The sequence below is a fragment of the Rhinoderma darwinii genome, chromosome 13 (assembly GCF_050947455.1).
Source record: "Rhinoderma darwinii isolate aRhiDar2 chromosome 13, aRhiDar2.hap1, whole genome shotgun sequence".
Classification (NCBI taxonomy): domain Eukaryota; kingdom Metazoa; phylum Chordata; class Amphibia; order Anura; family Rhinodermatidae; genus Rhinoderma; species Rhinoderma darwinii.
The window spans coordinates 56,897,513-56,924,134 of record NC_134699.1 but is presented as its reverse complement, the minus strand read 5'-3'; the positions used below and the strand labels follow the sequence as shown (position 1 = coordinate 56,924,134).

The 26,622-nt window shown below is 45.3% G+C and overlaps 2 protein-coding genes across 6 annotated transcripts in view; one reads left to right on the top strand and one right to left on the bottom strand.

Moving 5' to 3' along the window:
* The window catches only part of LOC142666618 (alpha-N-acetylgalactosaminide alpha-2,6-sialyltransferase 2-like), a 139,284-nt gene extending 123,663 nt beyond the window's left edge, over positions 1-15,621 (bottom strand). Inside the window, exon 1 of the mRNA XM_075846747.1 lies at positions 15,488-15,621. Within this exon, the coding sequence (XP_075702862.1) occupies positions 15,488-15,543 (56 nt within the window). The 5' untranslated portion in view covers positions 15,544-15,621. The remainder of the gene's footprint in view (positions 1-15,487) is intronic.
* A 5,000-nt stretch (positions 15,622-20,621) lies between these two features.
* AATK (apoptosis associated tyrosine kinase) overlaps positions 20,622-26,622 on the top strand; it is a 77,250-nt gene continuing 71,249 nt past the window's right edge. For 4 of the 5 annotated variants that reach the window (XM_075846158.1, XM_075846157.1, XM_075846159.1 and 1 more), the window contains exon 1: positions 20,622-20,979. In XM_075846158.1, the coding sequence (XP_075702273.1) occupies positions 20,904-20,979 (76 nt within the window). In that variant the 5' untranslated portion in view covers positions 20,622-20,903. Of the gene's footprint in view, positions 20,980-21,109; positions 21,384-26,622 lie in introns of those variants that run through there. The other variant, XM_075846161.1, reaches the window with a different exon arrangement.

The following is a 26,622-nucleotide window of genomic DNA, read 5'->3' as shown; positions in this document are numbered from 1 at the left end:
TCAACTTAACCCATCTCATCCCACTGCCCAACATAAAAAACGCTCTCATAAATCACAGAACCATCTGCTGTCACTCTCAATTCTCCTGCTATTAGCTGCAGGGGACATCTCTCCCAACCCTGGGCCTCCCTTTTCTTCTGCCAAGCTCAACCACTTACCTGCCACACATAGAAACCCTGCAAATCTTCTTGCCATTCCTTGTAGGTCTTCTCCTGTCTCTTTTAACTGTGCTCTCTGGAACTCTCGGTCCGTGTGCAACAAACTCACCTTTATTCATGACTTATTCCTTTCTAACTCTCTCAACCTTCTGGCTCTTACAGAAACATGGCTACACCTGTCTGACACTGCTTCCCCTGCTGCTCTATCTTATGGTGGTCTCCAGTTCTCTCATGCCCCCAGACCTGAGAACAGGCAGGGTGGAGGAGTAGGTATACTTCTTTCCCCACACTGCACTTTCCAGGTCATTCCCCCGGTCCCCTCACTCACATTTCCCTCTTTTGAAGTCCACACCCTCAGACTCTTTCACCCTTTTCCCCTCCGAGTGGCAGTTGTCTACCGCCCACCGGGCTCACCCCGCCAATTCCTGGACCATTTTGCTGCCTGGCTTCCACAATTTCTATCCTCTGAAACACCCACTCTCATCATGGGTGACTTCAACATCCCCATTGATAACCCAATCTCCTCATCTGCCTCCCAGTTTCTATCTTTAACCTCGTCCCTCGGTCTGTCACAACTTACTAACTCTCCTACACATGAAGACGGGCATTCACTTGACCTGGTCTTCTTCCGGCTCTGCTCAGTTTCTGACTTTATTAACTCTCCTCTCCCACTTTCTGACCACAATCTTCTCTGCTTTACTATCAAATATTCTCTGCCTCCTCAGGTCATCCCTATGTATCAGACATACAGAAATCTACATGCCATTAACACTGTGAAACTCATAGACAGTCTACAGTCCTCATTGTCCCCTATCTCTTCCCTCTCCTGTCCCAATCTGGCTGCCAAACTTTATAACAACACTCTCAAAAATGCATTGGATGAAGCAGCCCCCACTACACTCCGAACCACCCGACAAAGACGACGACAACCCTGGCACACGCCTCAATCCCGCTTTCTTCAGCGGTGCTTGAGATGTGCCGAACGACTGTGGAGAAAATCGCATTTGGATGCAGATTTCCTCCATTACAAATTTATGCTCAAAACTTACAACTCTGCCCTTCACCGCGCCAAACAAGTCTATTTCACCCTTATCTCCACACTATCTAATAATCCAAAACGCCTCTTTGATACTTTTCACTCCCTCCTTAGTCCTAAAGTGCAGACGCCAATCACAGATCTCAGTGCTGAAGACCTGGGCAATTATTTTAAAGTTAAAATTGACAACATCCGACATGATATTATCTCCCAGTCCCCTAGTAACATCGATCCCCTTCCCCCCCACACTCCCTCTTCTTCACTCTCAGCATTTGACCCAATAACTGAAGAAGAAGTCTCGAGGCTCCTCTCTTCTTCTCATCCTACTACCTGTCCTAGTGATCCTGTCCCCTCACACCTCCTCCAGTCCCTCTCCCCAGCTGTCACTAGTCACCTCACTAAAATATTTAACCTCTCTCTTTCCTCTGGTATCTTTCCCTCCGCTTTTAAACATGCCATTATAAACCCATTATTGAAAAAACCAACACTTGACCCATCCAGCGCTGCCAACTACCGACCAGTCTCTAATCTGCCCTTCATCTCCAAACTCCTGGAACGCTTGGTCTACTCTCGCCTTATCCGCTATCTCTCTGCTAACTCCATTCTTGACCCCTTACAATCTGGTTTCCGCACTCTACACTCCACAGAAACTGCCCTTACTAAAGTCTCAAATGATCTCTTGGCGGCTAAATCGGACGGTAAATCCTCTCTCCTGATTCTTTTGGATCTCTCTGCAGCCTTTGACACTGTAGACCACAAACTCCTACTTAACATGCTCCACTCTATTGGCCTCAAGGACGCGGCTCTCTCTTGGTTTTCCTCCTATCTCTCTGACCGCTCATTCAGTGTGTCATTTGCTGGTTCCACTTCTTCTCCTCTTCCCCTTGATATCGGGGTTCCTCAGGGATCAGTCCTAGGTCCACTCCTCTTTTCTCTCTACACAGCTCCTATTGGACAAACCATCAGCAGATTTGGCTTCCAGTACCATCTCTACGCTGATGACACCCAATTATATACCTCTTCCCGTGACATCACCCCTGCTCTAATACAGAACACCAGTGATTGTCTGTCCGCTGTCTCTAACATCATGTCCTCTCTCTATCTGAAACTGAATCTTTCTAAAACTGAGCTCCTTGTGTTCCAACCATCTACTAACCTCCCTAAACCTGATGTCTCTATCTCTGTGTGTGGCACTATCATAACTCCTAAGCAGCACGCCCGCTGTCTCGGGGTTATTTTTGACTCAGATCTTTCCTTTACTCCTCACATACAATCACTTTCACACTCCTGTCATTTTCACCTAAAAAACATCTCCAGAATCCGCTCTTTTCTTACGGAGGAAACTGCCAAAACTCTCATTGTTGCTCTGATTCACTCTCGTCTTGACTACTGTAACTCATTACTAGTCGGTCTTCCCCTCACTAAACTCTCCCCTCTCCAATCTATCCTCAATGCAGAAGCCAGGCTCATCTTTATGACCAACCGCTACACCAACGCCTCTAATCTGTGCCAGTCACTGCACTGGTTGCCCATCCCCTTCCGAATAAAATTCAAACTTATTACTCTCACCCACAAAGCTCTCCACAGTGCTGCACCTCCTTACATCTCCTCCCTCATCTCTGTCTACCACCCTACTCGGGCTCTACGTTCTGCCAACGACCTTAGATTAAAATCCTCCATAATCCGAACCTCCCACTACCGTCTCCAGGATTTCTCTCGTGCTGCACCCGTCCTCTGGAATGCGCTACCCCAGACAATCCGATTAATTCCCAATATCCACAGTTTGAAAACACATCTATTTAGACAGGCCTATAAAATTCCCTAATCTGACTCCTTTTCATGGCCCTCCATTTAGATTAGTCATCAGAATAAGATTCCCTCACACTCCTTCTCTTCATGTCCGTCATATACGGATACTGGCTGGTGACCGGCTCATGCAGCTTTATGTTACCACCGCATGTGTATAAAAATGGCCGGACCATTGTACAGAACAAACACTATTACACTTTGTGTCTCCCTTATGTCCTCATAGATTGTAAGCTCTTGCGAGCAGGGTCCTCACTCCCCAGGTTTGAATTGTAAATGAACTTTGTCACTATGTAATGTCTGATATTGTTTTCATGTTCCCTCTACATTGTAAAGTGCTGCGTAATATGTTGGCGCTATATAAATAAAGATTATTATTATTATTGCAGTGTTCCAAAACTGAAGACTTCTGCTGTAACTTCAAAGGATGCCTGTAGCCGAGTCTCGATCTACCTCTTGGCAAGTGGCGTAACTAGGAAACAATGGGCCCCATAGCAAACTTTTGACTTAGCCCCCCTCCCCTGGGTGCTACACAGCTCCCCTTGGTAGATAGTGCACCCCTGCAGACTGTGCCGTATAGCCCCATCGTAGACCGTGCCGTACAGCCCCCCCCACCGTAGACAGTGCTATACAGCACTGTCGTAGACAGTGCTATATAGCCCCCCCCGTAGACAGTGCTATACAGCCCCCCCCGTAGACAGTGCTATACAGCCCCCCCCGTAGACAGTGCTATACAGCCCCCTCGTAGACAGTGCTATACAGCCCCCCCGTAGACAGTGCTATACAGCCCCCCCGTAGACAGTGCTATACAGCCCCCCCGTAGACAGTGCTATACAGCCCCCCCCGTAGACAGTGCTATACAGCCCCCCCATAGACAGTGCTATACAGCCCCTCCCGTATACCGTGCTATACAGCCCCCCCGTAGACCGTGCTATACAGCCCCCCCGTAGACCGTGCTATACAGCCCCCCCGTAGACCGTGCTATACAGCCCCCCCGTAGACCGTGCTATACAGCCCCCCCGTAGACCGTGCTATACAGCCCCCCCGTAGACCGTGCTATACAGCCCCCCCGTAGACCGTGCTATACAGCCCCCCCGTAGACCGTGCTATACAGCCCCCCCCCCCCCGTAGACAGTGCTATACAGCCCCCCCCCCGTAGACAGTGCTATACAGCCCCCCCCGTAGACAGTGCTATACAGCCCCCCCGTAGACAGTGCAATACAGCCCCCCCCGTAGACAGTGCTATACAGCCCCCTCGTAGACAGTGCTATACAGCCCCCTCGTAGACCGCGCTATACAGCCCCCCCGTAGACCGTGCTATACAGCCCCCCCCGTAGACCGTGCTATACAGCCCCCCCCCCGTAGACAGTGCTATACAGCCCCCCCTCGTAGACAGTGCTATACAGCCCCCCCCCTAGACCATGCTATACAGCCCCTCCCATAGACCGTGCTATACAGCCCCCCGTAGACCGTGCTATACAGCCCCCCCCGTAGACCGTGCTATACAGCCCCCCCGTAGACCGTGCTATACAGCCCCCCCGTAGACCGTGCTATACAGCCCCCCCCCCGTAGACAGTGCTATACAGCCCCCCCCCGTAGACAGTGCTATACAGCCCCCCCCCCGTAGACAGTGCTATACAGCCCCCCCGTAGACAGTGCAATACAGCCCCCCCCCATAGACAGTGCTATACAGCCCCCTCGTAGACAGTGCTATACAGCCCCCTCGTAGACCGCGCTATACAGCCCCCCCGTAGACCGTGCTATACAGCCCCCCCCCGTAGACCGTGCTATACAGCCCCCCCCCCGTAGACAGTGCTATACAGCCCCCCCTCGTAGACAGTGCTATACAGCCCCCCCCCTAGACCATGCTATACAGCCCCTCCCATAGACCGTGCTATACAGCCCCCCGTAGACCGTGCTATACAGCCCCCCCCGTAGACCGTGCTATACAGCCCCCCCGTAGACCGTGCTATACAGCCCCCCCATACACCGTGCTATATAGCCCCCCGTACACCGTGCTATACAGCCCCCCGTACACCGTGCTATACAGCCCCCCCGTACAGCCCCCCCCCCCGTAGACCGTGGTAAACAGCCCCCCCCCGCGTATATGTAGTCCGTGTGACGGCCGTTAAAACAACGGCCGTCACACGGACTCAAGTATTTGAATAGGGACGTTCACAGAAATGTTGTTTCAACGTAGCGTGTGAAGGGTCCGTGAAAAAGTGGAACATGTCTTATTTTAGGTTATGTTCACACGCTTAACAAAAAACATCTGAAAATATTTTCAGCCGTTTTTTCAGCAACTTGCAAAGTTTTTTACACCCATTTTTGGAGAGGATTTTCTATTAAGTCAATTAAAAACGGCTCCAAAAACAGCTCAAGAAGTAACATGCACTTCTTTTTACGAGGCGTTTTTTTACGCGGCCGTTTTTAAAAACGGCCATGTAAAAAACGCCCTGTGGGAACGGAACGCAGTTTTTTCCATTGAAATCAATGGGCAGATGTTTGGAGGCGCTCAGCCACCGCAGTTCTAGCTGAAAATAGCCCGTGTGAACACACCCTTACTGCATATCACGCATCCCTCTATAGTCTCTAGTCTATGGGGGATCCGTGACAACGCATCCCCCCACGGGTGCACCTCGGACGTGGAAAACGTCAGTTTTTCACGTCCGAGGTTGCTGACGAACAGAGCTGCTCCTTAACGCCGATGGGATCTTTGCGTAGGCCGTCATGATCCAGTGACATCATTAAGCCGGCCTGCGCAGGTATCCCTGCGCCTCATTGGCTGCAGGCCGAACACGGACTGTAGCCTATGGCAGAGCAGGGAGATAACTCCCTGCTCTGCCATAGCGTTCAATAGTATCTGCGTTCTAAGGACGCAGATACTATTGATTGTGGCGTCGCTCCAGCTGTAGCAGCCATAGCGCATGCTAGCGGAGCCACCGGTGGGCGGCACTGCCCCCTCATACTGCGGGCCCCGTAGCAGCCACTATGGCTGCTACAGCGGTAGTTATGCTACTGCTCCTGGCCTGTTGATTTGGAGCCTTGTCTAGGATTATTTAACCCATATCTGTTGCCAACTGGAGACCACAATGGGGGGCAGTGGCTGGTAACGGGAGGTGCACTTAATAGATTGGTAACGATATTTAATTCAGTACCATAAATATAGGGGTCGCAGGCTGTGCTCCACGTAGCGTAAACACTGCGGAATTTCCACAACGGGATTCTGTGTGGAAATTCAGCAGCATTTACAGTAGCAGAAAAGTGAATGAGATTTAGAAAATCTTGTGTCCACGATGTGGAAAGGGTTCTGCGGTGCGACTTTAAAATCCGTAGCATATCAATTTATGCCAAGGGTTCTGGGCGGCGATGATGCGTTTGGTCCATAGACTTCAATGGGGAGAAGAAATTTTGCGGTTGCGGTTTTCTACAGTGTTTACACAGCAATATGCTCATCAACAACGCACTATTTGGTGCGGATTTCCGTGATCCGTTCTTTTTTTTAGATTCCGCCAAAGAAAATCTGTAGAGTATCCGGTGTGTGGGAACATATCCTCAGGCCCATTTCACACTGCATTTTTCCCTCCTGTCAGGGGTAGGTGTCAGGAGAAGGCTGCAACGCATCGCCCTATATAGGTATACAGTGGGGGACGTTGAACGAACCCCCTCTGGGCAGAGTCCTACCCGAAGCACTGCGTCCAGGGAAGCTCCTGGCATCGCTGTCCATATATGAACAATGCTAGAGTCCCCGGACAGACCATCGGAAGGACTATAGACCCGCATGGTGACCCTATATCCCCCATAACCGCAAGAACTTTAAACCAGCCGGAGTCCCCAGCTGCTATCTCTCACTGGGGAAACTACGTCACTGGAGCTTTCCTGGGGTAGCCAAAGGGACATAACTGGTCAGTGACGCCACTGGGGCTACCCCAGGGAACCTCCAATTATACAGCTTCCCCCGTCAGAGATAGCAGCTGGGGACTCCGGCTGTAAAGGTCTAACGGTCACAGGGGATAGGGCCACATCTGCTGCGTCAAAATTCTCCAGCGATTACTTTAATGAACCCGACGAATACCTTTAATGGAGGCCTGTAACGGATGACACTCATAAACCTCCATATTAAAAAAAAAGAACGTATACCACACAGTACGCGTCTTTCTGCGGGATCCAGCGAAATGGAAAAGCGTAGCCTACTTTGCTATTCATACCTTTAAAAAAAAAAAAAAAAGAAGGTGGTCAACTGATGAATATCAGTCCGACGACGACTAAAGAGACTCTTTTGGCCCCTGTTGGGTGAATGGAGCCCTATGGACAAGTTTATGGAGCTTTCCCGACGTACACACTGAACGTGGGGCAGAAAGAGTGTGGAGTGGGATCACAGGCCCCTTGCCACTTCAGGCCCTGGCACACAAGCTCCCGACACTGGCTGGCATCAGGATCTTGAGTGCCGGGGCCCTGAAGAGAAGCCGAAGTAGAGGTAAGTAAATACCTGAGGTTTTTATTTTGGTCCGATTTGGGGGTCTGAACTGGGGCCTGATTAATTTTGGGGTCTGGGGGATATCAGCATTAACTCCTATGCTACCCTAGACCACCAGGAAAAATGGCATTAACCCCTTTGAATTGTTCATATTTTTTAGCTGGACATAAAAAAATGACTAACTGCATGGTAAAGGAGTGGGCCTATTGTATCTACTGTGTTGTTTTGTCCAACGTGCATTGTTATGGGGCTCTGACTGTATCGGGCATTGTTATTTGGGTACTGACTGTGGCTGGCAATATTATGTGAGCTCCTAATGTGCCTATCAATCTTATGGGGGGTTCTGACTGTGCCTGGTAAGGCATGGATTGTGCTTGGTAATGTTAGAGAATAGAGAGGCATTGATTAATTCTTTAATCTTATAGAGAAACGTATTGAGTCCGCCATTAATATGGGGGCTTTGACTGTGCCTAGCATTATAATGTGATAACTCAATATTTCTGGCAATCTTATGGGGCACTGTCTGTACTTTGCAATATTAAGGTACGTTCACTGTGCCTGGCATATGCCTAATATTGTTACGAAGGCTCTTTCTAGGGCTGGCAATATTAGTGCGGCACGGACTGTGGCTGATAAAATTATGGGGCACTGATTGTACCTAGCAATGTTATAGGGGTTTTGACTGTGCCTAACAATGTTATGAAGGTACTGTGCTTGGCAATATTATGGAGATCTGACTTTGACTGGCAACGTTATGAGGGAACTGACTGAGTGACCATAACTTGTGCCTGGCAATGTTATGGAGGCACTAATTGCGATATTATGGTTTCTCTTTACTGCAGTGTCTGCAGTGGAGAAAACGTTTTGTCTGGGTGGAAGAAGTGAGCGGGATTAGAAGGTAATGGGATTACGGGTGGGAATCACTGTCGGCTACAAGAATCTGCATTATAATGTCAAAAGTTTACTGGGACTGTGACACAGACAGATGGAGGATTATCCTCGTCCCCGCACGCTAGCACGTGGCCACTCCTGGTCTACTAGATGGCGGCAGAATGGCCTGTGCTCTATGCACCAGTGGGGACCGCAGGGATTCAGAGTTACATCTCATTTTATATATACTACACCATGTAGAGCCAATGATATATACACATCTCTGTGCCGCGTTTGGAGGTGTGGCTTAAATTTAATCTCCGGTGAAAATCAGAATTTTAGGACGTGAATTCCGACCTGAAACGATGCCCGGACCTAGAGCGGTTTCTTCTTACTGGTAGAATAATAAAGATATCCATTAGAATTGGCATGGGCTGTTGCCTAGCAACAGTCTGTGCAGGTGTCAGGTGACAACAGTTGCTCTTAATTATAATGTGTGATTTGCGGTTGTCACCGAGCGTTCATCTGAGCCTCTCCTGGATGTTTGGTCACGCACTTATCACGCCCCGTACATATGTGAGACACACTGCGGCCTATACAGTAACGGGGATGCGTTTTGCAAAGATTCCCGTCCTAGCAAAAATAACTCAATAACCCTGCAAAGACATTTCCCTCCTGACACACTGACAGTCATTGGCAGGCGTACCCTCCGCATGTTTGCATATACAACGACTGTCCTACCTCCCTCATTCTCATATACTTAGGCCCAGGCGTACAAACAGGGACAGACATATTACGTAACTATTACATTTGATAAACTTTGATTCACCAGCACATTCTTCCTAGACATCTGTATCCATAAAAAATAAATTGTCTAATTTTCCCGATCTATATACACCGTAATAGTAATCCTCTAAATAATACTGCCATACAGTGATGAAATACCAGTATACAAGGACCAAATAATACCGCCACACCATAACCACATATTACCACCACATAGTGACTGAATAATACCCCCATACTGTTACTGAATAATACCGCCACACCATAACCACAGTGACTGAATAATACCCCCATACTGTTACTGAATAATACCGCCACACCATAACCACAGTGACTGAATAATACCCCCATACTGTTACTGAATAATACCTCCACACCATAACCACAGTGACTGAATAATACCCCCATACTGTTACTGAATAATACCTCCACACCATAACCACATAGTGACAGAATAATACACCCATACTGTTACTAAATAATAATACCACCACCCCATAACCATATTTTGACTGAATAATACCCCCATACTGTTACTGAATAATACCTCCACATCATAACCACATAGTAACTGAATAATACCCCCATACTGTTACTGAATAATACCGCAACACCATAACCAGTGACTGAATAATACCCCCATACTGTTACTGAATAATACCACCATACTGTTACTGAATAATACCGCAACACCATAACCAGTGACTGAATAATACCCCCATACTGTTACTGAATAATACCACCATACTGTTACTGAATAATACCTCCACACCATAACCACAGTGACTGAATAAAACCCCCATACTGTTACTGAATAATATCGCCACACCATAACCAGTGACTGAATAATACCCCCATACTGTTACTGAATAATACCTCCACACCATAACCACAGTGACAGAATAATACCCCCATACTGTTACTAAATAATAATACCACCACCCCATAACCACATTTTGACTGAATAATACCCCCATACTGTTACTGAATAATACCACCACACCATAACCACAGTGACTGAATAATACCCCCATACTGTTACTGAATAATACCGCCACACCATAACCACAGTGACTTAATAATACCCCCATACTGTTACTGAATAATACCTCCACACCATAACCACATAGTGACTGAATAATACCCCCATACTGTTACTGAATAATACCACCACCCCATAACCACATAGTGACTGAATAATACCCTCATACTGTTACTGAATACCACCACACCATAACCACAGTGACTGAATAATACCCCCATACTGTTACTGAATACCACCACACCATAACCACAGTGACTGAATAATACCCCCATACAGTTACTGAATAATACCACCATACTGTTACTGAATAATACCGCCACACCATAACCACATAGTGACTGAATAATACCCCCATACTGTTACTGAATAATACCGCCACACCATAACCAGTGACTGAATAATACCCCCATACTGTTACTGAATAATACCTCCACACCATAACCACAGTGACTGAATAAAACCCCCATACTGTTACTGAATAATATCGAAACACCATAACCAGTGACTGAATAATACCCCCATACTGTTACTGAATAATACCTCCACACCATAACCACAGTGACAGAATAATACCCCCATACTGTTACTAAATAATAATACCACCACCCCATAACCACATTTTGACTGAATAATACCCCCATACTGTTACTGAATAATACCACCACACCATAACCACAGTGACTGAATAATACCCCCATACTGTTACTGAGTAATACCGCCACATCATAACCACATAGTGACTGAATAATACCACCATACTGTTACTGAGTAATACCGCCACATCATAACCAGTGACTGAATAATACCTCCACACAATAACCACATAGTGACTGAATAATACTCCCATACGGTTACTGAATAATACTGCCACCCCATAACCACATTTTGACTGAATAATACCTCCATACTGTTACTGATTAATACCTCCACATCATAACCACAGTGACTGAATAATAGCTCCACACCATAACCACATAGTAACTGAATTATACCCCCATACTGATACTGAATAATACTGCCACACCATAACCACATAGTGACTGAATAATACCACCATACTGTTACTGTATAATACTGCCACACCATAACCACATAGTGACTGAATAATACCCCCATACTGTTACTGAATAATACCGACACACCATAACCACATAGTAACTGAATAATACCCCCATACTGTTACTGAATAATACCACCACACCATAACCACATAGTGACTGAATAATACCGCAATACTGTTACTGAATAATACCGCCACACCATAACCACATAGTGACTGAATAATACCACCATACTGTTACTGAGTAATACCGCCACATCATAACCACAGTGACTAAATAATACCTCCACACAATAACCACATAGTGACTGAATAATACTCCCATACTGTTACTGAATAATACTGCCACCCCATAACCACATTTTGACTGAATAATACCTCCATACTGTTACGGAGTAATACCTCCACATCATAACCACAGTGACTGAATAATACACCCATACTGTTACTAATACCACCACACCATAACCACATAGTGACTAAATAATACACCCATACTGTTACTGAATAACACTGCCATATCATAACCACATATTGACTGAATAATACCCCCATACTGTTACTGAATAATACCACCACACCATAACCAGATAGTGACTGAATAATACCCCCATACTGTTACTGAATAATACCGCCACACATAACCACATAGTGACTGAATACCACCATGCGGTTACTGAATAGTACCACCACACCATAACCACATATTGACTGAATAATACCCCCATACTGTCACTGAATAATACCGCCACACCATAGCCACATTTTGACTGAATAATACCCCCATACTGTTACTGAATAATACTGCCACACCATAACCACATAGTGACTGAATAATACACCCATACTGTTACTAATACCACCACACCATAACCACAGTGACTAAATAATACACCCATACTGTTACTGAATAACACTGCCACATCATAACCACATATTGACTGAATAATACCCCCATACTGTTACTGAATAATACCACCACACCATAACCAGATAGTGACTGAATAATACCCCCATACTGTTACTGAATAATACCGCCACACATAACCACATAGTGACTGAATACAACCATGCAGTTACTGAATAGTACCGCCACACCATGACCACATAAAGACTGAATAATAACTCCATACGGTTACTGAATAATACCACCACACCATAACCACATATTGACTGAATAATACCCCCATACTGTCACTGAATAATACCGCCACACCATAGCCACATTTTGACTGAATAATACCCCCATACTGTTACTGAATAATACTGCCACACCATAACCACAGTGACTGAATAATACCCCCATACTGTTACTGAATAATACCGCCACCCCATAACCACATTTTGACTGAATACCCCCATACTGTTACTGAATAATACTGCCACCCCATAACCACATTTTGACTGAATAATACCACCATACTGTTACTGAATAATACCTCCACATCATAACCACAGTGACTGAATAATACTGCCACACCATAACCACATAGTGACTGAATAATACCCCCATACTGTTACTGAATAATACCGCCACCCCATAACCACATTTTGACTGAATAATACCCCCATACTGTTACTGAATAATGCTGCCACCCCATAACCACATTTTGACTGAATAATACCACCATACTGTTACTGAGTAATACCACCACATCATAACCACAGTGACTGAATAATACCTCCACACACTAACCATATAGTGACTGAATAATACTCCCATACTGTTACTGAATAATACTGCCACCCCATAACCACATAGTGACTGAATAATACCCCCATACTGTTACTGAATAACACCACACCATAACCACATAGTGACTGAATAATACCCCCATACTGATACTGAATAATACAGTCATTCCATAACCACAGTGACTGAATAATACCTCCATACGGTTACTGAATAATACCACCACATCATAACCACAGTGACTGAATAATACCCCCATAGTGTTACTGAATAATACCACCAGACCATAACCACAGTGACTAAATAATACCCCCATTCTGTTACTGAATAATACCCCCATTCTGTTACTGAATAATACCCCCATACTGTTACTGAATAATACCGCCACATCATAACCACATAATGACTGAATAATACCCCCATACTGTTACTAAATAATACCACCACCCCATAACCACATTTTGACTGAATAATACCCCCATACTGTTACTGAATAATACCACCACACCATAACCACATAGTGACTGAATAATACCGCAATACTGTTACTGAATAATACCGCCACACCATAACCACATAGTGACTGAATAATACCACCATACTGTTACTGAGTAATACCGCCACATCATAACCACAGTGACTGAATAATATCTCCACACAATAACCACATAGTGACTGAATAATACTCCCATACTGTTACTGAATAATACTGCCACCCCATAACCACATTTTGACTGAATAATACCTCCATACTGTTACTAATACCACCACACCATAACCACATAGTGACTAAATAATACACCCATACTGTTACTGAACACCGCCACATCATAACCACATATTGACTGAATAATACCCCCATACTGTTACTGAATAATACCGCCACACATAACCACAGTGACTGAATACCACCATGCGGTTACTGAATAATACCGCCACCCCATAACCACATTTTGACTGAATAATACCACCATACTGTTACTGAATAATACCTCCACCCCATAACCACAGTGACTGAATAATACCCCCATAGTGTTACTGAATAATACCACCAGACCATAACCACAGTGACTAAATAATACCCCCATACTGTTACTGAATAATACCACCACATCATAACCACATAATGACTGAATAATACCCCCATACTGTTACTGAATAATACCCCCACACCATAACCAGATAGTGACTAAATAATACCCCCATTCTGTTACTGAATAATACCCAGATAGTGACTGAATACCACCATGCGGTTACTGAATAATACCGCCACACCATGACCACATAGTGACTGAATAATACCCCCATACTGTTACTGAATAATACCCCCACACCATAACCAGATAGTGACTAAATAATACCCCCATTCTGTTACTGAATAATACCCAGATAGTGACTGAATAATACCCCCATACTGTTACTAAATAATACCGCCTCACCGTAACCACAGTGACTGAATACTACCACTATACGGTTACTGAATAATACCCCCATACTGTCACTGAATAATACAGCAGAAACATAACCACATAGCGACTGAATAATACCTCCATAATGTTACTGAATATTACCGCCACACGATGACCACATATTACCACCACATAGTGACTGAATAATACCACTATACTGTTACTAAATAATACATCCAGGCCATGACCACATATTTCCATTACATAGTGACTGAAGAATACCACCATACTGTTACTGAATACCGCCACACCATGACCACATAGTAACTGGATATTACCTCCATATGGTTACAGAATAATACCCCCACATCATAACCACATAGTGACTGAAGAATACCACCATACCGTTACTAAATAATGCCGCCACACTATGACCATATATTACCACCAAATGGTGTCTGAATAATACCATCATACTGTTACTGAATCAGGTGAAGTCATAGACAGAATAAGCAACATACAATACAGCCATACAGTGACCAAATAACACCACTATACGAGGACCAAATAATACTTTTCATGCCACGACCACACTGTTACCACCACATAGAAACTGAATAATACCACCATACTGTTACTGAATAAAAAATACTATACAAAGACCAATAATACTATGATACAGTGACTAAATAATACTGCTATACAGTGACCACATAACACCTCTTGCACACGACCGAATTCGGGCTGTGAAAAGCGGTCCATGTGTCAGCATGATTTCCCAGGCCAACCGCGGTACAGGTGAACGGTACTCCTGCCATCATTGACATTTATGATGCTAGGAATCTCAGTCTCCCCACGGAATTGCTGTTCCGTACTGTATAATTTTGTTCAGTACGAAACAGCAGTTCGGTGAGGAGGTAGAGACTCTTCGCATCATAAATGTCTATGATGGCAGGAGTTCCGTTCAACTGTACCACGGTCAGGCCAGGAAATCCGACACGGACGGTTTTTCACGGCTCGAACTCGGTCATGTGCAAGAGGTGTAAAGGTCAGATACCAGTTCCACACTGCAGATTATCATCATGCTACGGGCCATACAAGTAAAGACTGATCAGATGCAGTCATAGACAGAATAAATAACACTTACATCCAGTGACTCACAGGTGACATCTTCTCTGCACGCTGTCGTTCTTTCTTCTCCATCTGGCCCAGGCCACCATGATGACTTCTTCCAGCCACGAGAGACTGCTGCACAGATCCAAACCAATGCGATCTCCTCACATGTCTGTATAACATAAAAAATAAAAATGTATACATTCACTTAAACATAATAAATATATATCTGCAGTCCCATGTAAAGTCCATTGTGATATCCCAAATAGTTGCAACTGATCACAAACCCAACCCCGCTATATTGGGGAAACTCAGCTCTGCTATATCTGTACATCGCTTTGTCATCTCAATCTGAAAAAAAGCGGAATGACATGAAATTAGTTGTAACCACCAAACATTTCTGAATCACATTACATATGTCCTGGCTGTGGAACCGTGAAAATGTTGTAATCCAGCCAGGAAAATGATGAGCCACATATTGACAGCTGCTTCATTTCTAGCCACCTACTCCCGACACTATGTAATCAGCGTGAAAACTATGGAATGGCCCGCTACCCTGATGCCCAGTCCTGGGCACAAGGACTTCTTTATTATCTTTAAAAAAAATAATAATAATCTAATAAATCTTTATAAGGGGTCCAAGATCTATTTTTCTATTAGAGATCCACATTTCCAGCTTCCTTTCATACAGCCAGAGCTAAAGAGGACCGGTCGCCTCTCCTGACAAATAGTAGTATTCCCCCATGAAAAAAATAAATTCTGGAGCATCTTATCTTAGAACTCTGTTGTACCTTTCCTCTGTTATTCCTCCAAGAAATGTATGAATAAATGGACAACTAGATATTGCCAGTTGGGGATGTGACCCTACACAAACTGACAGTGTCCAATCAGTGCAGACAGAATGAGACTGTAGGGACACGCCCCCTTACAAAGGGAATGGTAACACCCAGTTGCCAAATTATTTCTTAATTTCTAGGAGGAATAACAGAGGAACGGCACAATACACAGTTACATAAAAATATTGTCCAGAGATGTTATTTCATGGGGAATACAAGTATTAACTAAAAGGTTTTTTGGCACCGATTTTGACGCAGAAATCACGCTTTTTTTTTTTTTCACTCGGGGTAAAGAAAGCTGCATTCCTTTATTGCCGCGGTTTTCGCCTCTGACCTCCCAGATTTCAGAAAAGACCCGTGAAGCTAGATTCTGGTCGGTTTTTTTGAGTGTTTTTTTGCCCACGGTCCCTGCATTAGCTTCAATGGCCGGGGGCAAAAAATGACGCTAAAAAAAAAGCGCAGGCAGTTAAAAGTCTGCCTCAAAGCTCCTTAAGGAAGATTTTAAGATTTTTTTCTGCCTGTAAAAGGCTCAGAACAGGGCCTAACCATAAAAAAAAACAGATCGGCCCCACTACTACTACTGACAGACCCCAGATCAGACCTCCTAATACGGTCAGACCCCCTAATACTGACAGACCCAGGATCCGACCCCCTAATACTGACAGACCACAGATCAGACTCTGCCCATTTCCCTGGACAGACCTGTAAAGAAGGAGAAGCTGACGGGCTCTAAAGACATTTTTATTTTTTTTAAAACACTTGGCACACCACCTGAGCCTGCGGCGTTTCCCCCTAGGGTACACGTACCGCAGGTTAAGGTCCACTGACCTAGAGAATGGAGCTGCACCAAGTGTGGTATAGAGGGTGAAAGGCCATCAGGGCCAGTGGTGCCCCTTCAGTAAAGACACACGCTGCATCCTGTGTGACTGAAAAAACATTCACTGGATGGAACATAGGTGTTAATTTGGGTTTTGACCAACTGAATCGCATCAGTCTACAAAAGCATCATGTTTATTAAGCGAACCAGACAGGAATGGAATATTAATTAGCCGGAAATGGCGAGTCAGCACTGGGAGACAGTTACATTTTCATAATGAAGCATCAATATATTTTCTATTTCTGGCACTGGACGGCAGTAACCGGACACCGTCAGTCTGCACCGAGCTCTCAGCCAGCGTAATAAAGCGATTGTTCAGGATTCAAGAAACATGGATGCTTTCTTTAAGAAACAGCGCCACACCTGTCCACAGGTTGTATGTTGTATTGCAGTTCAGCCCGATTCACTTCAATGGAGCTGAGCTGCAATAAAAATATTCACACATGTAGTTTTGATGCCGTTTTAGGTACAGTCATTGGTTCTACTCGCCTGGTGCAGTAAAATCCTGTTTATTTATGTAATTAGCACAAAAGCACTGCAAAACACTCCTATTTTTGTGAAATTGAAGCAAAACCGTTGCGTTTTGCCCTAACTCCAGCACTACACCGCAAATTGATCAGCACCGTATGAATATACCAAAAAGCCTAATATTGTGCAGGTGATCGAATTACCATGCCTCATGCACACGAACATGTTTTTGCGTCTGCAATTCATCAGCAAAAATTTGGATGAATTTCGGACCCATTCATTTCTATGGGCCCATGCACACTACCGTGGTTTCCACAGTCTGGCCGTTAGCCCGGACCGCACACAAATAGGTCAAGTCATTTGATGGGCCGCATTTGCGGTCAGGGCTACTTAGGCCTCATGCACATAAACGTGTTTTTACAGCTGAAAAGAGACCTGTCAGGAGAGGTGACAGGTCTGTGAATTGGCTGGGAGCCTGGACCGCAAAAAGATAGGACAAGTCATTATACAGCCCGCATTTGCATTGAAATCAATGTGTGCACGGTCTGTGATTTGTGGGCAAATTGGCTACGGTCGTGTGCATGAGGCCTTCGAGTCAATGCACATCTTGTATGTGCATGGCCTGTGATTACGGCACAGACGGCCACAGAGTCTCTTCAGCGGGACGTCGGCAATTAAAGACCGTGCACATACAAGATGTGTATTGACTCGAAGTAGCCCGGAACGCAAATGCACACACATGAATAGTACAACATAGACACATACATACAGACATGAATGGTGCATTGCACAGGGTGCATCACTCCAGCACGTGGAAGGAGGCGCTGCTCTGCTCTCCCTTCCCCTGCTTGTTTCAGAAGTGCCCGGGCCCGGCGACCCCCACAGTCTCTTTTCCGCCCGGGCACTTCTTCACTCAGTGGCATCGCTGCCAATGTAGCAGCCATAGCGGCTGCTAGCGGCGGCACCGGGCATGAGGATGCACGTGCCCCCCTATGGCCAGTGGTGCCACTAGCAGCCGCTACGCCTGCTACAGCGGTAGCGACGACACTATAGCAGAGCAGGGAGGTATCTTCCTGCTCTGCTATCTATTAGCGCCACTGTAGCTCCCTGAAGGAGCGGAATCCCTGTGTGGCCGACGTCTGGGTTTTCACTCCAGGAGAAGCCGCTGACGTCTCTGTCCATATATGGACAGTGACCTCAGGGGCACCTCCTGAAGCAGAATTCCCATCCATAGCGTTGCGAACGCTGTGACCGGGGATTCCACTCCAGGTGAAGCCAGTGACATCACTGTCCATAAATGGACACAGAAGACACAGGCCTCTCCTGGAGTGGAATCCCCGGTCACAGCGTCTGTAACGCTGTGGATGGGAATTCTGCTTCAGGAGTTTCCCCTGATGTCACTGTCCATATATAGACAGAGACATCAAGCGGAGCGCTCCAGGAGCGGATTTCCCGGCCACAAGGGGGATTCCGCTCCTTCAGGGAGCTACATTGGCGCTATCTACAGGAAGGGGGGCTATCTACAAGGGGGCTGTGTGGCACTACCTACCAGGGGGCTGTGTGGCACTACCCACAAGGGGGCTGTGTGGCACTACCCACAAGGGGGCTGTGTGGCACTACCCACAAGGGGGCTGTGTGGCACTACCCACAAGGGGGAATCTGAGCGGCGGGCTGATGGTTATTTTACTGTGAGTGGGGGGCTGGTGGTCATATTACTAAGAGTGTGGGGCTGATGAGTCAGAAAATACCTGCGCCGCCCGTCTTATGCATTAGCTTCAATGTTTTAAAAAAAAATAAAAAAAATACGCAAAAAAGAAAAAGGTCAAGTAACGCTGTGAATTCAAAATTCCTGGAATTTTGAGGCAGATTTTTTTTTGCCTTACAAAAACTGAGTGTAGTGCTTGTTTTTAGCGGTTTTCTGTCTCTCTCGAAACAATTTTTGGTAGGGGTGCCCTTAGGACATTTTATTTTTCCAGTGGTGCCTTGAGTCCGAAAAGGTCGGGAAACCCTGTACTAGGCTACAGCATACCGTCGTGGAGCAGCTCAGTTCGTCGTGGGAATGGGGTTTAGGCGAGTACAATTTTTTTTTTTGGGAGCACTGTCTACAAGGAGGAGGTGGGGGAGCTGTATGGCACGATCCACAAGGAGGAGATGGGGAATATGGTACAGAGAGGCACTATTTACAAGGGGGCGCTGTGTGTGGCAGCCAGGGGAGGGGGGCAATATACTGTGTAGGAGTACTACAGGGGGCTATATACTGTGTGTGGTACGTAGGAGGGAAAAATACTGTGTCCTTGGAGGGGTTATAATATATTATACTGTATGGGGGGGTACTATATAGGGCATTATACTATTTTTTATCATAGGGTGGGGCACCGAAAGATCATTTCGCGCTGGGCACCATCTATCCTAAGGCCGGCCCTATATACTGTCTGCACCTGATTGTAGATGTCAGTTAGAAAGTCATACATACAGCGATCTCTGTCTCATATATACATTGCTGTAGGGGCATGGTGGCTGTGTGCAGGTGCATCTCTCTATAGTAATGCATGAAGTTTAGGGGTAGAGATCCTCCATATACAGACACTGATCCCCTCACTGAACTGATCATTGCTCTCATGGTGAATAGGAGGGCTGACTCACTGCACAAACTAGTGACTAATCCAGCTATTTAGGACATGCACTTCAATGGAGCAATGGGGACTCTGACTACATCTCTGCTGGAAAGGAGCTGCTCAATAGGGACCATGGCAGTGTGCAATGACAGCCCTGGCGTATGCCCTTTACCTGGGTGGCATAGACTTCATTTGCATCATCGGTTTCTCTTTTTCCAGCAGGAACATTTATTTTTGTAGGTGTCAGACAACCCTCAGTGCAGTTCTAAAAAAAGATCTACATAGTTACAAATGAGATGTAGGGTGCGCTACCGGGCTCCACCGCTGGGTGTCACTAAAGAGCACTGTGCCTGCAAAGTGTATGGGAGGAATTAGGTAGGTGTGTGTGAGGCACAGAGGGAGACACAAGTCACTGGTACAGCTCCCTGGCATCTTGGCACAGCTCTTCTACCCTATGCATCTGTCTCTGTTTGCTTACCCCGACCTATCTATTGTATTGTAGCATTAATAGGAGGCATTGCGGAGGGTACCAGGAGAAGAATGATAAGACTAAGCCAGCCGCTGCAGTCTACCCCAGTGCCCTGCAAAACACCCTTCCTGCGCTGATCCTGGGCTACCCATTCCTGTGACTACCCCCTTGCCCAATGCCTGACAATGGGATGGATATTTGCATTGCTCTTTTCTTCCTTTTGCACCCCCAGCTTTGCCTTTAGCTCCCATTTTGACTCTGGTAAGTTGGAGCAGCTTTTATTTTCTTGATATTATTTCTTCTTTGCATTAGAATTTGGTTTGTTTGCTCCCCCTCCATCATCCTCCTGTTATCCTAGAGACAGATTCCCAGACTCCCCTCCCACTCCTTCTGCATAACCCTCCCTTCTGCGGATTGACTGAGGTCTGGATGGTACCTGCTGCCTCTGGGCTTGTTTGTTGGGTTGTTGCAGCCATTGACCCCTGTGGTGGGTTGCAGTCTATTACTGCTGCTGCTGGGGAGGGCATCCTATGGCCTGGGCACAATTACATGTGGGCTGTGGATGAAGTGCTGAGTGTTCCAGGATCAGACAGATGACATACAAGCTCTGCTGTGTCTCACTGGGTGATGTAGGATGGATGGATGATGGATCAGCTCAATTCCAGGTAATCATTACCCTCCCCCTCATTTCTACAGCCAAGAACTGGAGTCCACACTGTTATTGCTGCTGCCTTATTGCCATGGCTCTACATTACTTTGTATTACCAGGGATGCAATATAGCCATACTGTCATATTTATAATGTAGCTATACTGCCATGTATACAATGTACTTTACTTGCACGTATACAGTATAGCTATACTGCCTTGTTTACAATGTATCCTTACTTGCATGTATACAATGTATCTTTACTTGCATGTATACAATGTATCTTTACTTGCATGTATATAATGTATCCTTACTTGCACATATACAATGTACTTGCAGGTATAGAATGTGGCTATACTGCCTTGTTTACAATGTGGCTATACTGCCTTGTGTACAATGTACTTGCATGTATACAATGTGGCTATACTGCCTTGTTTACAATGTACTTGCAGGTATAGAATGTGGCTATACTTCCTTGTTTACAATGTACTTGCATGTATACAATGTGGCTATACTGCCTTGTGTACAATGTACTTGCATGTATACAATGTGGCTATACTGCCTTGTTTACAATGTACTTGCAGGTATAGAATGTGGCTATACTTCCTTGTTTACAATGTACTTGCATGTATACAATGTTGCTATACTGTCTTGTTTCCAATGTGGCTATACTGCCTTGTTTACAATGTACTGGCATGTATACAATGTGGCTATACTGCCTTGTTTACAATGTATCGATACTGCCTTGTTTACTATGTACTGTCATGTATACAATGTGGCTATACTGCCTTGTTTACAATGTACTTGCAGATATACAATGTAGCTATACTGTCTTGTTTACAATGTACTGGCATGTATAAAATGTTGCTTTACTGCCATGTATACATTGTATCTTTATTTACATGTTTACAATGTATCTGTACATGGGGGATCTATAAAATTGTAGTCATGCTGATCATAAGCACGGATGCCATGCAGTGATGTATACAATAAATGCTGCGTTCTGTATTGGTTTATAGGCAGGACTAGATTTGCAGCTGGCACAGCTCTGGGCACAGTGTATGATACACTCGAAATTACACATTTTGCACCCAACATGCTTGTGCCGCAGTTTCTAATTTATTAGGGAGAATGCGTTTTTTCTTATTAAAAGGGATTGGATAGCCCTTCTTAGGATTGTGGGGCCTCTGGAGTAAAGTGGATAGGGAGGGGGTCCTACAGATGTCATTGCGGGGGGAACACTGATGACAATAAAACACTACTCGGTCCCCATTGAAAATAAGGGGGTTAGTGGCAACGCTGTGGATCCACGGGCTCTGGCTAATTGAGGGGAGTCTCCCGATTTAGGGACCTATATCTATGACCTTAAGGCTGTGTTCACATGGCGTTTTTCACTCGCGCCCATTGAGTGCCACGGCAAAAACGCCATGAAATACGCTTTCTCTGCCTCCCATTGATGTCAGTGGGAGGTCAGAGGAGTAAACACCCGAAGATAGGGCATGCCGCTTCTTTTTACCGCTCGTGGTAAAAAAAACACGTCCGCCTCCCATTGAAATCAATGGGAGGCAGTTTCGGATGTCTTTTGGCGCGTTTTCCGTGTCAAAAAACGTATAAAAAAAGCTGTGTGAACAGGGCCTTAACATTTCTAAATAGGGTTCTTCTCTCAATGTCTTGTGACGGTGGAGGGCTCTGGAACAGATTTAGCATTGAGGTCCCAGGAACTTCAAAATATACCTCTGCCATCACCAATGTGTGTGGTAGCCTGGGTATTGCTTGTATGGCGCTACATTTAGGGGGTGCGAGCACTAGACTAGTGTATACAGACGTTTACTGGAGAGTCTAAGGGCAAGGGGGCAAACACAAGGTCTGTGGACATCTTTCATCTACACAATCACAGAAACACGTAGCCATGGACTTGGAAGATCTGTTTTTTTGGGGCAAAAATGCTACATAAAGCATATAGAAAAAGGTCAGCTCCCTATAATAAATTCTATTGGTTAGCCAAGGAGATCTTCTTTAAGTCCTAGTAAACAATTGGTAGTCACTGGAGCTAGGCCATATTTAAAGGAGTATGACATAGAAGGGAAGGAAAGCTTCTTTTCACAAACAGCGCCACTCTTCTCCCCGGGCAGTCCCTGGTATTGCAGCATTTACTTCTATGGGACAAAACGGCAATACTGGACACAGCCAATGAACAAGAGTGGCACAGTTTCTAGAAAGGAAGGAATATCCCTTTAAAAAGGGGCATCTACATCTGATAAGCAGTGTTCAGCCTTTTTGCAATGAATTGGATGATAAAGAGGAGCGCCCTGTAAAACATGGCTGCTGCCTTCTAGAAACAGTGTCACACCGGTCTATGGGATATGTCTGGTGTTGCAGCTCAACTCCCTTGAAGTGAATAGAGCTTGACTGCAATACCACAATAGGTATAGGTGTGGCGCTGTTTTTGGAAGAAAGCAGCCATGTTTTTCCAATTTTTTTTAACCCTTTTAATGACTCTCCTTTAAGTGCTAAGGGTGCCATGTAGATGCCCCAATTAAAGGGCACACACACATATGAAGTGTCTTTACATGTTTGCATAGGACTGCAGTCCCTTGTTTGACTTCGCTTTGGCGCCTCACGGTGTTACTGTTCTTAAGCCCAGAAGCCGCCAGGCTTGTGCAGATAAACATCCGCCCTGGAAGTGTCTGCCTGGACTGCTATTTATAGGCGCCTGTGAATGAGGAAACAGGCGGGTCAGGGGGCATTTCCGAATCCTGGACATACGAGACATGTCTCAGGGAGAACAGAATTGGGCCTCATTCTTTGTTGCCCATAGCAACCAATCACAGCACAGCTTTCATTTTACCAGACAAGTTAAAGAAATGAAAGCGGAGCTCTGATTGGTTGCTATGGGCAACAAGGCTATTTTTCATGTCAGACAGTTTTCATAGCTCTCCATAGCCTTTCAAACGGATCTAACCATAATAACTGCACTATGTCACACACATAAAGGGATATTAATCCGGGTTTGTACTGGATAGAAATGGAACAATAATCCAAATTCACCCATATAAATCCTATGGTGGTCACCTCTTCACTGGCAATGTGGGACTTGGCACCCCCGTTCTCAGGATTGGTTGGGTCCAAGCAGTCGATATGCCATAAATGTGTGCGATGGGGAAAATCTTTCCCAGTAAATATAAATCCTTGAGTCGTCCTCTTTGGTCAAATTGCTAAAATTTCTATTCAGCCATACTTGTCAGCCAGGGATCTTAAAAAGCTGGATGATCTTGTCAAAGTTAGAAAAATCCTTTAAATAATTTTTGATTTTGGGAAAATCTAACACCTATACTGTGATCATTTTCTGGTAGCTGGGGCCTCCACCGCTGGGACACCCACTGATCATGACAACTGGGAACCCGAACCCCCAGATCCTCCTCACTCCCCTTCCCCCAGCAGTGAGGAGGAGCTTAAATGGAGCAGCGGTCAACCATGGGCCCGCTGCTCCGTTCACGGTCTATGGCTGTACTCGACTGCTTCCGTTATTGCTATAGACATTGAACGGAGCAACATCGCGTATGATCGACCGCCGCTTCATTCAATGTCCTCCTCACTGTGGTCAAGCAGTGAGGAGAATTTGGGGGTTTGGGACCGGTTACACGACTGGTTGGGATCCCAGAAAATGATCACCTATCCTGTGGATAGGCGATTTATGATTCTGGGTAAACCCACAATCTTATTTATTCAATTCCATTCTTCTGCGTCTTAGTTAAACCTGGTCATGGGAAAGCTGGGTGATCATTATTTTTGCCACGGAAGTGGTGGTCATCCAGCTTTCTTGGACTCCTGAACTCCAAATCTGCCTAGTAACATAGTAATGCCCCTCCTGTATTGCTGCATAACTCATTGGAGCTGTAGCTGTGGCTATAATGGTTGTCACCCAGCTTTCCCAGGACAAGACGGCTGGAATTTTGAAAATAACGGGGACCCACCTGCCTTTTTGACAGCATTTTTCTGTGAATTGACATCATTGGGACCTATGGAAACCTCAAGTAGGAACACCGCTACTGAACCAATTGTTACACGAGGGTCCCGCAATGGGGTTAACATTCATGCCACAAGACCAACACCAATTTTTTCTTATGATAAAGCTGTTTAGTTGTTGGTTCCCCTTTAAATACATTGTTTATCTTGTTTTTTATGCACAGACCGGTTATAAAGAGATCCTCCTATGGAAAGTTTAGTTTGTATTAGACATGTGAGCACTTAGTCGGACTGTACACAGCACCCTAGAGGTTCGGTGTCCTCACCCCTTACAGTCTTCTGTACAGAAAGCTTTCATCCACTCCTGAGCGGAAAAGCTTCAATGTAAAATTGATACGTGTAATGGCTTGTAAAGAGAAGTGCACTTGCAAGCTTTTGGGACAATAGCGTCAATATTTTCTGGCACCATTAAGTATCAATTTATTGTTATTGTCGGGTCTTATTTTCCTACCTCCTCACTTTTACGGGATGAATACATACCATTATGTTCCTGAAATACTTTCAATAATATATTTCTAAGCCATTCTGTTATAGAAAGCATTCATGTATTTAAGGTATCATTATACCCCATCATTCTGAACATGGTTTCTTAAAGGAGCATACCACAAAAATTATTTTGACAACATTGGAGTATTTTTTTTTTGTACTGCTGTTGCCTGGGATTTGCTTGTTCTTATAAAAAAAAAAAAAAAAAAAGGAACACAAATTCTGTGTATGTCTACCCATTATACTTGCCACAGTTCCCCCCAATACTGTAAGCAGAGCCACATTGCCCCCCCCCCCAATACTGTGAGCAGAGCCACAGTGCCCCCCAACACTGAGCAGAGCTAAAATTAACCACTTATCTTGCCGCTCAGCCCCAGCTCGATCCTCCTCCACCAGAAAGTTAGGGTATGTTCAGACGCAGAGTAAAAAACATCTCAAAATACGGAGCAGTTTTCAAGGGAAAACAGCCCCTGATTTTCAGACTTTTTTGAGCAACTCGCGTATTTCGCTGCATTTTCGCAGTGTTTTTTACGGCTGTTTTTGGAGCCGTTTTTAATAGAGTTTGAGAAAACGGCTCCAAAAACGTCCCAAGAATTGTCCTGCACTTCTTTTGACGAGCAGTCTTTTTTACGCGCCATATTTTGACAGCTATGCGTAAAATGACAGCTCGTCTCCACAGAACATCGTAAGACCCATTGCAAGTAATGGGCAGATGTTTGCCGCCGTAATGGAACCGTCTTTTCAG